The sequence below is a fragment of the Hippopotamus amphibius genome, chromosome 6, assembly GCF_030028045.1.
Source record: "Hippopotamus amphibius kiboko isolate mHipAmp2 chromosome 6, mHipAmp2.hap2, whole genome shotgun sequence".
Lineage (NCBI taxonomy): Eukaryota > Metazoa > Chordata > Mammalia > Artiodactyla > Hippopotamidae > Hippopotamus > Hippopotamus amphibius.
This window is the reverse complement of record NC_080191.1, coordinates 160,328,473-160,341,487: the sequence shown is the minus strand read 5'-3', so window position 1 is coordinate 160,341,487 and position 13,015 is coordinate 160,328,473. Positions and strand designations below refer to the sequence as shown.

Here is a 13,015-nt window from a genome sequence, read left to right as displayed (position 1 = left end):
TCTCTTTTTCTTCGTGCTTCTTTTCTTCTCTTCTGTCTTCAATCTGTGGCTCAGGTCAGAGTTGCCAGGAGCCACAGCTGTCCTTGATATAGCAACTGACATAATGCTCTGCTCCTGGACCTCCCAGAGGCTATACCTCAAAATCAACTGTTGAATTAAAAAAAAATACTCATGCCCGGGCCCCGCCGTTAAAGATTCTTAACTGAGTCCACAGTGGGGCATGGGCATCCCAATTTTTTAAACTCCTCAAATAACTCTGCCATGTGCTATGATGTTCAGAATCAGCCCCTGTCATAGTGGGGCTGGTGGTAGTGTCACAAGGACAGAGATTGGGCTCTAAGATATCCCAAACCCATCTATGCCCAGTCCCTGCAAAGATTGCACCAGCCACCTGTTGTCAGATGCCACAACACTGACAGCTCTGCCCCCTTTCCTCATCCACTCTCTCCTCTCCCCTCACTCTCCTCTCCCCACTGTCTGTTCTTATCTCGCGCTGGGGCCACCAGGGGATTAAATCACCTGTAGGCCCTGGGAAGGTCTTCATCCTTCTCTGCTGAGCTTGTCTTCCCGTGAATTGAGGATTGGGTAACTCATTGGATAATTGAGCAAGTAATTGGTGTAGCTTGTTGGGTAGAGTTCATGTTTTTCCAACAGTAGCAGGGTGAACAGGGACCACATGCTACTAATCACCATTTTGCCTCCTTTCCTGAATCCTGTTCTTACATCATACGGGAAAGCATTAATTTAAAATTTCATTCTTTTAAATTCTACTTAGTAATCAAGCATTAAGGAAACATTCTTTCCTCCTTGGTTACAAAAAAAAAGGGTTGAGATTATACAGTGCCTCACAGATAATATTTCATACATGTGCACATGGTTACCTCCAAGCCTTACTACTCTCCCTTGGACACACAGTGACACACCAATGCCAGACTGGCTCACACTCATCTGTCTTTTTATAGTGATACTGCTTTGTAAGCTTTGGTAGGTTTTTGGTCTAATTAACGAAGGTGTATATTTTTGATATATTGCTTTATTTTTGAAGAGGTAGTAGCACTTTTTAGAAGACAGTTTCTGGAATACTGTTTTAGAAAACAGTTTTGTTGAAAGTATAAATTTGTTACACATTTATAAACTCATTCCTTTGAGTTATTTTAAAAAAACAGGACCACAAGGATTCTGATTAGAAATTCTATATAATATATGGAAAATATTTATTTTATGCTGTTAAATATTTATACCCAGAAACATGGGTTCACTTTTTATTAAGGTCTTATTTTATGTTCTTCCATAAAATGTTATCGTTATATGGACCTTCTTAAAGGTCTTGTACCTTTCTTAGTAAATTCATTGCTAGCTATTTTTTGACAGCCTTAATGAGGCGTGATTTATCTTTGAGATCGAGTCGTGCAGCCATCCCCAGAAATCCGTTTTCAGACTTCTCCCCTGCCCCCAAAAGTTCCCGCTGCCCTTTTGCAGCTTACCCCGCTCCCACCCCAGCCCTAGGCAACAGCTGATCTTTCTGTCTCTATAGATTTGCCTTTTCTGGACATTTAAAATAAATTGCATCATGCTATATGTAATCTTTTGCATCTGGCTTCTTTCAGCTTGCATAATCTTTTCTAGGTTCGTTTGTCTTGTAGTGTGTATGATTAGTTCGTTCCTTTTCATTGCTGGATAGTATCTCATTGCATGGCTATACCATGTTTTCTTCACTCATTCGTCAGTTGGATATTCACACTGTTTTGAGTTTTGAGCTGTTAAGAATAGTGCTGCAATGAGTATTTATATACAAGTTTTATATGGACATATGTTTTCACTTATCTTGGGTCGATTCCTAGGAGTGAAATTGCAGGTTTCAACAGTAAGTTTATCTTTTTAAGAAACTGCCAAACTGTTTTCCGCAGTGAAGGTATTGTTTTACGTTCTCACAAGCAGTGTACGAGGGTTCCAGCTATTCCACATCACCACCAACATTCTGTGTCTTGTCTTCTTGATGATAGTCCTTCCAGTGGGTCTGTACTAGTTATCTATAGTTGCATAACACATTATCCCCAAATTTAGTTGCTTAAAATCAAACAATTATTATCTTAGCATTTCTGTGGAATCTGGGTATGGTTAGGTAGGTCCACTGGCTTAGGGTTTCACAAGAGACTACCTTCAAGGTGCTGTGGGGAGCCTGTGATCACCTTGAGGCTTGGCTGGGGGAACACTCTGCTTCCAAGCTCACTCAGGTGGCCGTTAGTGGGACTCAGTTCCTCATGGTCTGTTGAACGGAGGGCCTCGGTTCCTCACTGGCTGTTGGCTGAAAGCCTCCTTTAGTTCTTTGCCACATGGGCTTCACCAGAGGGCAGTTTCACACGTGGCAACTTGTTTCCCTCAGAACGAGCAAGTGAGAGAGCAGGAGGGGGTGAGCAAGACAGAAGCCAGAGCCTTTTTGTCATTTAATCTCAGAAACGACATCCCATTACTTAGAGACTGCCTACCACATTCACTGTGGTTTTAATTTGCATATCCCTGATGACTAATGATGTTGAACATTTTTCACATGCTTATTAGCTGTTCCTGTATGCTGTTCTTTGGTGAAATATCCGCTCAAGTTTTCACACATTTTAAAATTGAGTTGTTTGCCTTCTTATTATTGAGTAGTAAGAGGTCTTTATATACTCTGGATACAAATACTTCATTAGGTATTTTATATGTAAATTGTATTCATTTTCTTTTGCTTGATAAATGACCACAAGCTTAGCAGTTTAAACAACACAAATGTATTATCTTACTGATCTGTAGGTCAGGAGTCTGGTAGGGGTCTCACTGGACTAAACCCAGGTGTCAGCAGCTGCACTGCTTTCTGGAGGCTCTAGGGGAGAATCTGTTTTATTGCTCACTCGGGTTGTTGGCAGAATTCAGTACTTGTGTTGTAGGACAAAAGTCTCCATGTTTCTGCTGGTTGTAAACAGGTGGCCATTCCTAGCTTCTAGAGGTCACTGCATTCCTTGGCTCTTGGCCCCCTTCTTCCATCTTCAAAGCCAGATTGTCATCAACGGAGCCAGTCCTTCCCGTGTTGCATCTCTCTGACTCTTCCTCTCTCACTCCAGCTGGGAAAGGTTCTCCTCTTTTAAGGATTCATGTAATTAGATTGGGCCCCCTGGTTAATATGGGGTAATCGTCACATCTCAAGGTCTTTAACTGGAATCACATCTATAGAGTCTCTTTGCCATGTACCATGATGTATTCATAGGCTCTGTTGATTAAGAAGTAGACATTTGGGGAGGATGTTATTTTGCCTACCACACAAATATTTTCTCCCAGCTTATGGTTTACTATTTCATTTTCTTAATGGTGTTCTTTGACCTACAAGTCTTTAATTTCAGTGAAGTCTAATTTATTGATTTTTTTTTCTTTCATGGATTGTGCTAAGAATACTTCAATACTTTGCCTAACCAAAGGTCATAGCGATTTTTCTAATTTTTTTAAGAAATTTTTTATACTTTTAGCTCTTAAATTCAGATTTATGATCCTTTTGAGTTAATTTCACCCCTATATATGGTGTTAGGTAAGTATCCAAGTTTCTTTGTTATCAGGTGGATATCCAGTTGTCCTCAGCATTGTCTGTTTCAAAAAGGTCTCCTTTTTCTCATTGAATTATTTTGGAACCTGTGTTGAAAATCAGTTGACCATAATTATAACGATTTATTTCTCAACTCTCAATGCTCTCCATTGATTTGTATGTCTATCCTTCTGCTGATATTACACTCTCTCCTTTTCTAGGTATTTTAAAGTTTCTATTACTGTTAAGAGTGGAGTTTAAATTATTTTGAACCTAAAATATTATTAACTCAGAACTGTTTTCCTTAAGCTCACTGGCAGATTAATATAATTAATCTACCATATTATCTTGGCCTTGAAGTAAAAGGAAAATGTAACCTTTATGCCTCAATTAGGTAACTTGAAGTTGCTTTGAATCTGCTAAATTCTATCTTATGGGACTAAGTTGCAACGATGTCAGAGATTTGGGTATTAGTGTTACATTGAATATCTTGATGAATAGTATTTAATTTTCTATTTTGAATTTGAACAGGTTATTATCATTATATACATATATTCCCTTGGTATAGGTAACATTTCCAAATTTTCTTTCTTATTTCTTTCAGATCAACCTCTGGAATCCCGTAGAATCTGCAACAGGCCGATTCAGAGCTTGTCCAACATGGACACCATTTTCAGTGAAGCCCTTCTGAAGATGCGGAAACAGTACCCTGGGTGCCTTTCTCAGGAGACTTGTGTCCGTGCAGTCCAGGCCGCTGTCCAGTATCCCTATGAGGTGGGCATAAAGAAGGAGGAGGAGCTGTTTATGTACCTTCAGAACTCCGGGCAGGCTAGAGCCCTGCAGTATGCTTTCTTGGCTGAGAGGGCCGCAAATAAGTGGTCCACTCCCTCTGGAGCATCTTGGAAAACAGCATCAGCACAGCCCATCTCCTCTGTTGGCGTTCTCGGTAAGATCATGGGTAATGTTACACCCCAAATCTGCACATGTAAAGTGTTACCATTTGCTTAGAGCGACCAGGTGCTACCATTTGCTTAGAGTGACCAGGTGCCAGGCTCTTTGCTCAACATTTCACTTGTTTTAGCTAACTTAACTTTCACCGCAGCCCATGAACTATCTTTACTTTACATGTGAGGCCTAGAAATACTAACCTTCTCCACAGGGAGCTAGTTAAACCCAAGTCATCTGTTGTAGGTCTGTCTGACGACAGACTCTGGGCCTTTTTTAATTCATTTCTGCCTCTTCCATGTCTCTCATTCCTGGGTTTCCCAACAATGCTTATTATGTGTACCACATTTCAAGGTGTGGCCTGTCCCTCCCGAAGCTAGGGATTTGGAATGAAGGTATGTCTTTCTGGCCCTTGGATCCACTCTGTTTTCCTGGTTCAACACCACTGTCCTCAAATTCATCTGAACCCTGAAAAAGTGGCTTCCTTACTTTTTCCCCTTGAAATTTTCTCAAACAAAATGTCTTCTTGCCTCAGAAGCTAGCTCTATGTTTGGCTTCTTTGGGCCACTTTCCTAAACTTCACTTTCTCTTAGTCTTGGCCCAAGAGTGGTCTTGGATGGATTCTAAATCCGCTGAGATGGGAAGTGAAATGGTATATGTATTAGCTTGTGTACAGTCTTCTGGGGGAGGAGGTCCTTAGTTTGCTAAAAACATCAGCTTTCTTAACCCTCACCCAGCTCTCCTGCACCAATGCAGCTTGGAGGGGAAGGGCCCTCTCTGCATCTTCTCAGTCTGTTGTCGTCTCCGTCGCGTTTGGGAATAAAGTGGTGTGTCTTCAATACAAACACACTGTGTTCCTTCCAGCGCTGACTCGGTTCACTTGTGATTTTTTTTAAGGAGATGGATAAAGAGTGTGACAAAGAGCTATGAGTGTCCCTTTTTATACTCTTTCAGCAACACCAGTATTTGTTTCTAGTCATGAACTTACCTGTTTCTTCTTCCCTATATTCCTTCAAGCCAAGAATAATTAATACAAACTAATAGTAAAAGTTTTAAGTTGATCAGTATTGTGTTTGTCAACCACTGTTGGAGAATTTCCCTATTTCCTTATTGTGGGCTTTTGAAAAAAGACTTCAGGTTTGTGTCTGGTGTGGAATGTTTAAAAGTTTGAGGTTGCTTTTTTTTTTAAGTATACCCCACATGGTTCTGAAAAATATTTGAAGAAGCATTTAAACTATGTAGAAGACAACGTGGATCAAAATAAAGGGAGAGAGTTGGTCGTTTCCCCCTTCTTCACGTTTAGGGCATCCTGCTCCGCACTGCGTCTTTGTGCCGCAGCCTCCCGCCTCAGCTGTGTCCTCTGGACCACGCCCACAGCCTCATGTGCTTGACTCATGGCTCCTCCTCTGTCTCTGGCCCGAAGCCTGGCCGACCCTGGGTACCTGGCTCTCCCGCAGCCCTCTTGAGAGAATGCGGTTGCTTCTCCCACCCTCCACGGACCTCACTGTCACGTCCCAGTTCCCCTTGGAGGCCAGGCCGTTACTCCTTTCGGGACCCTCTCCCCCGCGGTCCCGCCATCCGGTCTTACCACTGTATCCCTCCTCATTACTGTGGGCGCTCCCCGCCTTTGCCCTCGCTTTAGTGCCTGGCTCGCAGTTCCCCGCGTGGCCCGAGCCCTGCTGCCACCCTGAGGGTCTTCACCCCTGTGGGGGTAGCTCATGCAGCCCTGCTGCTTCTGGGTGCCTTCCCCTCCTCAGATCCAGTGATGCTGACTTCACTTCACTTCTGTGACGTGCACGTCAGGCCTCGCCGTACGTCTTGTCTTCACCCTAAACATTTCTCTGCCTCTGAAATGTGAAATCTCCGTTTTTCACCACCGCCTTGTATCTTTCCACATCCCTTTTTCGGTTATTCTAACTAGTACCTCTGTTACTTGACCAGCTCCTCTTATCTTTACTCTCTTCTCTATTCCGTTTTCATTTCCAGTCGTCCCTTCGGCTGCTCTCTTGCCAGTGTCTTCAAACGCCCTGCCTCACTGTCCTTTCATTATGCCGCCTGGCAGAACCCCAGCCCCGATGAGCCCAAACGTGCACTTCCGGGAGCCTGTGCTCTCACATCAGGTCCGCGCCCCTGCAAGTCCACGTTCTCCCACCTCGCCTGGGCTCTCAGGGCCCTCAGGAGGGCAGAAGGCTGTCCTTGAGCAAACACTGCAGAACCAGTGGTCAGAGCATGCCTTGCCCTTTATTTACTTCTCTGAGTAGAAGAGGTTCTTGGCCGGATTTAATCCCATGGCAGTTACATGCAGTGACGTGGCACAGGAGCAGGACTCCCGGTCCCTGTGTGTGTGTGTTTAATGAGGAGAAAGTAAGAAACCACATTCAACATAAATACAATATATATGCCTATGAAAACGTAATTACCAGCGGTGAAAAGCTTGGTCTTTCAGCCCTGTGTTCTTGAGAACGTTGAGATCACAGGGTTGGGAGAAAAGTTAACAGCTAAGACGTTTTTGCAAGAAATAGATATTGTTTTCATGTATATTTCGTTTTAGTGACTAAATGAAAGGTATCAGTTTATAGAACTGAAGAAGGTTTAAATTTCGGCTGAGACACTTCTGAAAAGCCTTAGTCTGGCCCACCTGTGGTGTGGATCCTGGGCTGTTCCGAGCCCCAGAGGTCCTTCAGCTCTGAGAGGTGAGCGCTGAGGAGCTGCACTCCACCTTCACCAGGTGGCTTTCCTTTCCTGCTGTGTTCAGTGCTGAGGCGTCACCTGCATCATATTATACTTTATAAAGCACTTGCACGTAAACTTCTCATTAGTCCTTCTTGTCCCTGTGAGATTGTAATCTCTACGTATGACGCTTGGGACTGAAATCTAGGGTGCCAGGGTTTTGAACCCCCAACTCTACCTCTATTTACCCAGGCTAAAGTTTAGGATACAAGCTGCTACAGCACTGAGCTACCCAGCCTTCTTGTTGCTGAATGAAACGCAGTTGCTTAGAAAATTTGGAAAGCTAAATGTTTTAAATAATTTAATATACATATTATATTAAATAATTTAGTACAGTTTAAAAATTAAATATATTCCAGAGGGACTAAATCAATGATTTCTTATTGATAACATTCTATATTGAAAACCAATTCCCACAGAGGATTAAGAGGCACAAGTTAGTTTCTATGTATAAAATAAATAAGCTACAAGGATATGTTGCACAGCACAGGGAATACAGCCAATATTTTGTAATAACTTTATTTTATTTTTTTTTATCTTTTATTTTTTTTGGCTGCGTTGGGTGGTCATTGCTGCACACAGGCTTTCTCTAGTTGTGGCAAGGGGGGCTACTCTTATTTGAGGTGCACAGGTTTCTCAGTGCGATGGCTTCTCCTGTTGTGGAGCATGGATTCAAGGCACGCAGGCTTCAGTACTTGCAGCATGTGGGCTCAGTAATTGTGGCATGTGGGCCCTAGAGCAAACAGGGTTCAGTAGTTGTGGCACACAGACTTTCGAGCATAGGCTCAGTAGTTGTGGCGCCTTGGCTTAATTGCTCTGCGGCATGTGGGCTCTTCCAGGACCAGGGATCAAACCTATGTCCCTTGCATTGGCAGGCAGATTCTTAACCACTGCGCCACCAGGGAAGTCTCTATTATAACTTTAAATAGAGTATAATCTATAAAAATTTGAAATCACTATATTGTACACCTAAAACTAATATAATATTGTAAATCAACTAAACTTCAGTGAAAAAAAAACCCCACAACAATCCCCAGAGCTAGTCAATGTGAAATATAGAGGAGTTATATATACATAGCCTTTTTTTTTTTTTTTTTTTTTTAGTGGTTGATTTTTATTGCTTGATTGACTAAGAAAGATATTTAGATGTCTATTTTTCCCTTAAAACAGTGTTTGTATACTGTTCAGTTTCATGCCATAGATCCGCAGTTGGGGAAAGAAATGTCTATGGTTCTTGCTTTTTCTTTCTTCTGAGGAGAAGTCATTTTCATCTAAGCTTTTTTTTTTTGGCCGGCATGTGGGATCTTTGTTCCCCAAGCAGGGACCGAACCCATGCACCCTACATTGGAAGTGCAGATTGTCAACCCCTGGACCACTAGGGAAGTCCCCTAAGCATTTTTTTTTAATTGCACCTCAGGGTTCACTCTTAGGGCTGTGAACTTGGCTTTGGTCTAGACTTGCTTTCCTTATTCTGTCTGTGCATTCAGAGCCCCCGCTATACACAGGATCGCCCTCCTGGTGTCCTATACATAGCTTTTACAAAATATCCGCAGTGGGTTGGTGAGGTACCAGATAGCCTGCTGCTATAACAGATAACAATCTCAGTGGCTTAACACAATAAAGACACATTTCCTCCTCACTCCACAGTAATTCTAGAACCAGGTTCTTTCCAACTAGCAGCGGCTCTGCCATTCTCCTTGGACAAGGGTCAGCAAACTTTTTCTAAGTTCCTGTTTTAGGACTTGGGGACCCTATGGTCTCTTTTGCAACTACTCAGCTCTGCTAGTGAGGACTAAAACACACATAGACAATACAGAAACAAATCAGTGTGGTTGATTCCAGTGAAACTTTATTTATGGACATTGAAATTTGAATTTGATACGCTTTTCATGTGTCACAAAATATCCTTATTCTTTCATTTTCAGCTATTTAAAGTGTAAGGACATTGTTAGCTCACAGGCAGTGCAGAAGCAGGCCGTGGGCTGGATGTGACCTGCAGGCCAACACCTGCTCCAGGGTCTCTCCTCCAAGGCCTCAGAGTTGTTCTCTGCGTCCTCTACACCCAGGTGGTCATGAAGGACCTTGTGGGAGATTTTAGGGGCCAGTCGTGATCCCACACCACCCCTCCTCCATTTCCTTGACCGGAATTAGTTACAGGCCCTACCAGGATACAGACTTCTGTCTGGGAAGTACAGGCTTCTGTGTGCCCAGGAAGAAAATGAAATGGTGTGGGGAAGAAACAGCAACATCTTTCCCACCAAATAATTTTTCTACATTTTCCATTCTTCTTGCCTTTGTTTAAAGTATTTCTCACTTTTCTTTTCCTTTCCCCAGCTGGGTGGTTCAACTTCTCCAACTTCTCTGTTTCACTGTTTCAATACGATCTTTCTTTAAATCTATCTTCAGATATCTTTATCTTGAAGCTTTTCTTGAGTCATCCAACCAAAACTAATCTCTTTCCTTTGAATCACCAAAGAAATACAAACTTCTCTTATCACATGTTTACCTTTTAGGGTGGATATTTGTGAACTTTTCTTCTAATCACCACTAGATTATAAGTTCCCTGAAGGTTAGTACTACTCATATTTTTAATAACCGTTTTGTTGAGGTGAAACCCATGTGTCATAAAATTCACCCATTTAAAGAGTACAATTCAACATAAAATGGTGCAGCTGCTATGAAAAACGGTATGGCAGTTTCTCCAAAAATTAAAAATAGAATTACCAAATGATTTAGCAGTTCTACTTCCAGGTATATACCCAAAAGAATCGAAGGCAGGGACTCAGACAGGTATTTGTACACTCACGTGCATAGGAGAATTACTCACCATAATGGAATGATGGTAGAAGCAACCCAGATGTCCATTGACAGGTGAATGGATAAACAAAATGTACATATATATTCAAAGGGATGTTATTCAGCCTTAAGAGGTAGGAAATTCTGGCACATACTACAACGTGAGTAAACCTGGAGGCTCTTCTGCTAAGTGACATAAGCTAGTCACAAAGGGACAAATACTATTAGATTCCACTTTCACTTACTTAGAGTAATCAAAATTATAAAGCTAGAAAGCGGAATGATGGCTGCCGTGGGCTGGGGAGAGGGAGGAATGGGGAGTTATTGTTTCATGAGTACAGAGTGTCAGTTCCGCAAGATGAAAAGCGTTCCGGAGATGGATGGTGGTGCTGGCTGCACAACTCTGTAAATGTGCTTTATGCCACGGAACGGTACACGTAAAACTGGTTATGATGTTAAGTTTGATGTTGTATGTATTTTACCACAATTAAAACTTCTTTTAATTTTTTTTAAAGTTTTTGGCTGCATTGAGTCTTCATTGCTGCACCCGGGTTTTCTCTAGTAGTGGCAAGCTGGGGGCTACTCTTCGTTGCAGTGTGGGGGCTTCTCATCGCGGTGGCTTCTCTTGTTGTGGAGCACAGGCTATAGGTACATGGGCTTCAATAGTTGCAGCGCACTGGCTCAGTAATTGTGGCTCACAGGCTCTAGAGCGCAGGCTCAGTAGTTGTGGCACATGGGCTTAGTTGCTCTGTGGCATGTGGGATCTTCCTGGACCAGGGCTTGAACCCGAGTCACCTGCATTGTCAGATGGATTCTTAACCACTGGGCCACCAGGGAAGTCCAGAACAGTTTTGAAATACATAGTAACAATGTCACCAAAAAAGAGTACACTTAGTGGTGTTTAGATATTCATAAAGTTGTGCAACCATTGCCACAGAAAATTTTAAAACATTTTCATCACCCTGAAAAGAAACCCTGTACCCATTAGCAGTCACTCCTCATTGCCCTTCCTCCCAGCTCCTGGCAACTACAAATCTACTTTCTGTCTCTATGGATTTTCCTGTTCTGGACGTTTCATATAAATGGAATCATATAACACGTAACCTTTTGTGTCCAACTTCTTTAACGTAGCATAATGTTTTTTAAGGCTCATCCATGTTATAGAATGTACCATTTACTTTTATGGCTGAGTGATGTCCCGCTGGAGAGATACACCACCTTTTGTTTATCCATGTTGATGGACATTTGGCTTGTTTCTTCCTTTTGACTGTTTTGAATATTGCTGCTATGACCATCTCTGTGGGAGTTTTGTGTGTGCATATGTCTTCATTTTTCTTGGGTTATGTATATACCTACCGACCTAGGAGTGGAATTGCCGAATCATATGGTAACTCCATGTTTAACGTCTTGAGGAACTTCCAATTTGTTTTCTACAGCAGCAGCACCATTTTACAGTTTGCCAGCACAGAATCATGTCCTCACCAGAACTTGTCCTGTACCAATTTCTTCATGTCCTCACCAGAACTTGTTATTGTCTGTCTTTTTAAATTATAGCTATCCTAGCGGGTGTGAAGTGGTAGCTCATTGTGGTTTTGACCTGCATTTCCATAATGACTAATGATGTTAGGCATCTCTTCATATGCTTATTGGCCATTTGCATATTTTCTTTGGAGAAATGTTTATTAGATCCTTTGCCTAATTTTATTTTACTTATTTATTTTTGAATTTTTACTGGAGTATAGCTGATTTACCATGTTGTGTTAGTTTCAGGTGTACAACAAAGTGAGTCAGTCCAGCATATGCATATATCCACTCTTTTTTAGATTCTTTTCCCATGCAGGCCCTTACAGAGTATTGAGTACTGTGCTGTACAGCAGGTCCTTATTACGTACCTACTTTCTGTATAGTACTGTGTTTATGTCAATCCCAATCTTCTAGTTCCCCCCTCCCCACTTATCCCCTGGTAACCATAAGTTTGTTATCTGCACCTGTAACTCTATTTCTGTTTTGTTAAATAAGTTCATTTGTATCCTTTTTTGGATTCCATTCATAAGTGATACCATATGGTATTTGTCTTTCTCTTTCTGACTTACTTCACTCAGTATGAGAATCTCTAGGTCCATCCCTGTTGCTGCAGATTCCTTTACCTAATTCTAAATTGAGCTGTCTTTTTATTGTTGCATTTGAGTTCTTTATGTATTCTGATGTAAGTACCTTACCAGATATGTGATTCAGATGTCAGATATTTTCTCCCATTCTGCGGGGGTTTTTTCACTTTTGTTGTGTCCTTCGAAGCATAAAAGATTTTAATTTTGATGATGTCCAGTTTATTTTTTTTCTTTTATTGCTTATGCTCTTGGTGTCATCTCTAAGAAACCATTGCCTAATGCAAGGTCATGAAGATTTACTCGTAAGAGTTTTATAGTTTTAGCTCTTACTTCGGTCTTTGATCCACTTTGAGTTAATTTTTGTATATGGCGTGAGGCAGAAGTCCAACATCATTCTTTTGCGTGTGTATATGCAGTTGTCCCAGCACCTTTGTTGAGAGACTATTCTTTCCCCATTGGCTTATATTGGCGCCCTTGTCAAAAATTGATTATACGTAACTGTATTAGTTTATTTCAAGACTGATCTTTGATCTCTCATTGATCTATATATCTATCCTTATTCCAGAACCACACTGTCTTGAATACTGTAGGTATGTCAAAAGTTTTGAAATTGGAAAGAATTTTTTCTTTTTTTCCCTATATTGTTCTGGTTATTCTGGATAGCCATTTGTATTTCTATATGACTTTTAGGATCAGCTTGTTTATTTCTGCCAAAAACCGGTTGGATTTTTCATAGTGATGGCACTGGATCTGCAGATTGATTTGTGTAGTATTACCATCTTAACAATATTAAGTCTTCTGATCCACAGACAGGGGATGTCTTTCCATTTAGTCAGGTTTTCTTTAATTTCTTTCAACAATGTTCTTTGGTTTTTAGTGTACAAGT

The 13,015-nt window shown here is 41.5% G+C and overlaps 1 protein-coding gene across 7 annotated transcripts in view; it reads left to right on the top strand.

The window, feature by feature from the left end:
• EHHADH (enoyl-CoA hydratase and 3-hydroxyacyl CoA dehydrogenase) overlaps positions 1 to 13,015 on the top strand; it is a 78,322-nt gene that overhangs the window by 60,276 nt on the left and 5,031 nt on the right. For all 7 annotated transcript variants that reach the window (XM_057738671.1, XM_057738667.1, XM_057738673.1 and 4 more), the window contains one exon: positions 4,155 to 4,496. In XM_057738671.1, coding sequence (XP_057594654.1) covers positions 4,155 to 4,496 — 342 coding nt within the window. The remainder of the gene's footprint in view (positions 1 to 4,154; positions 4,497 to 13,015) is intronic.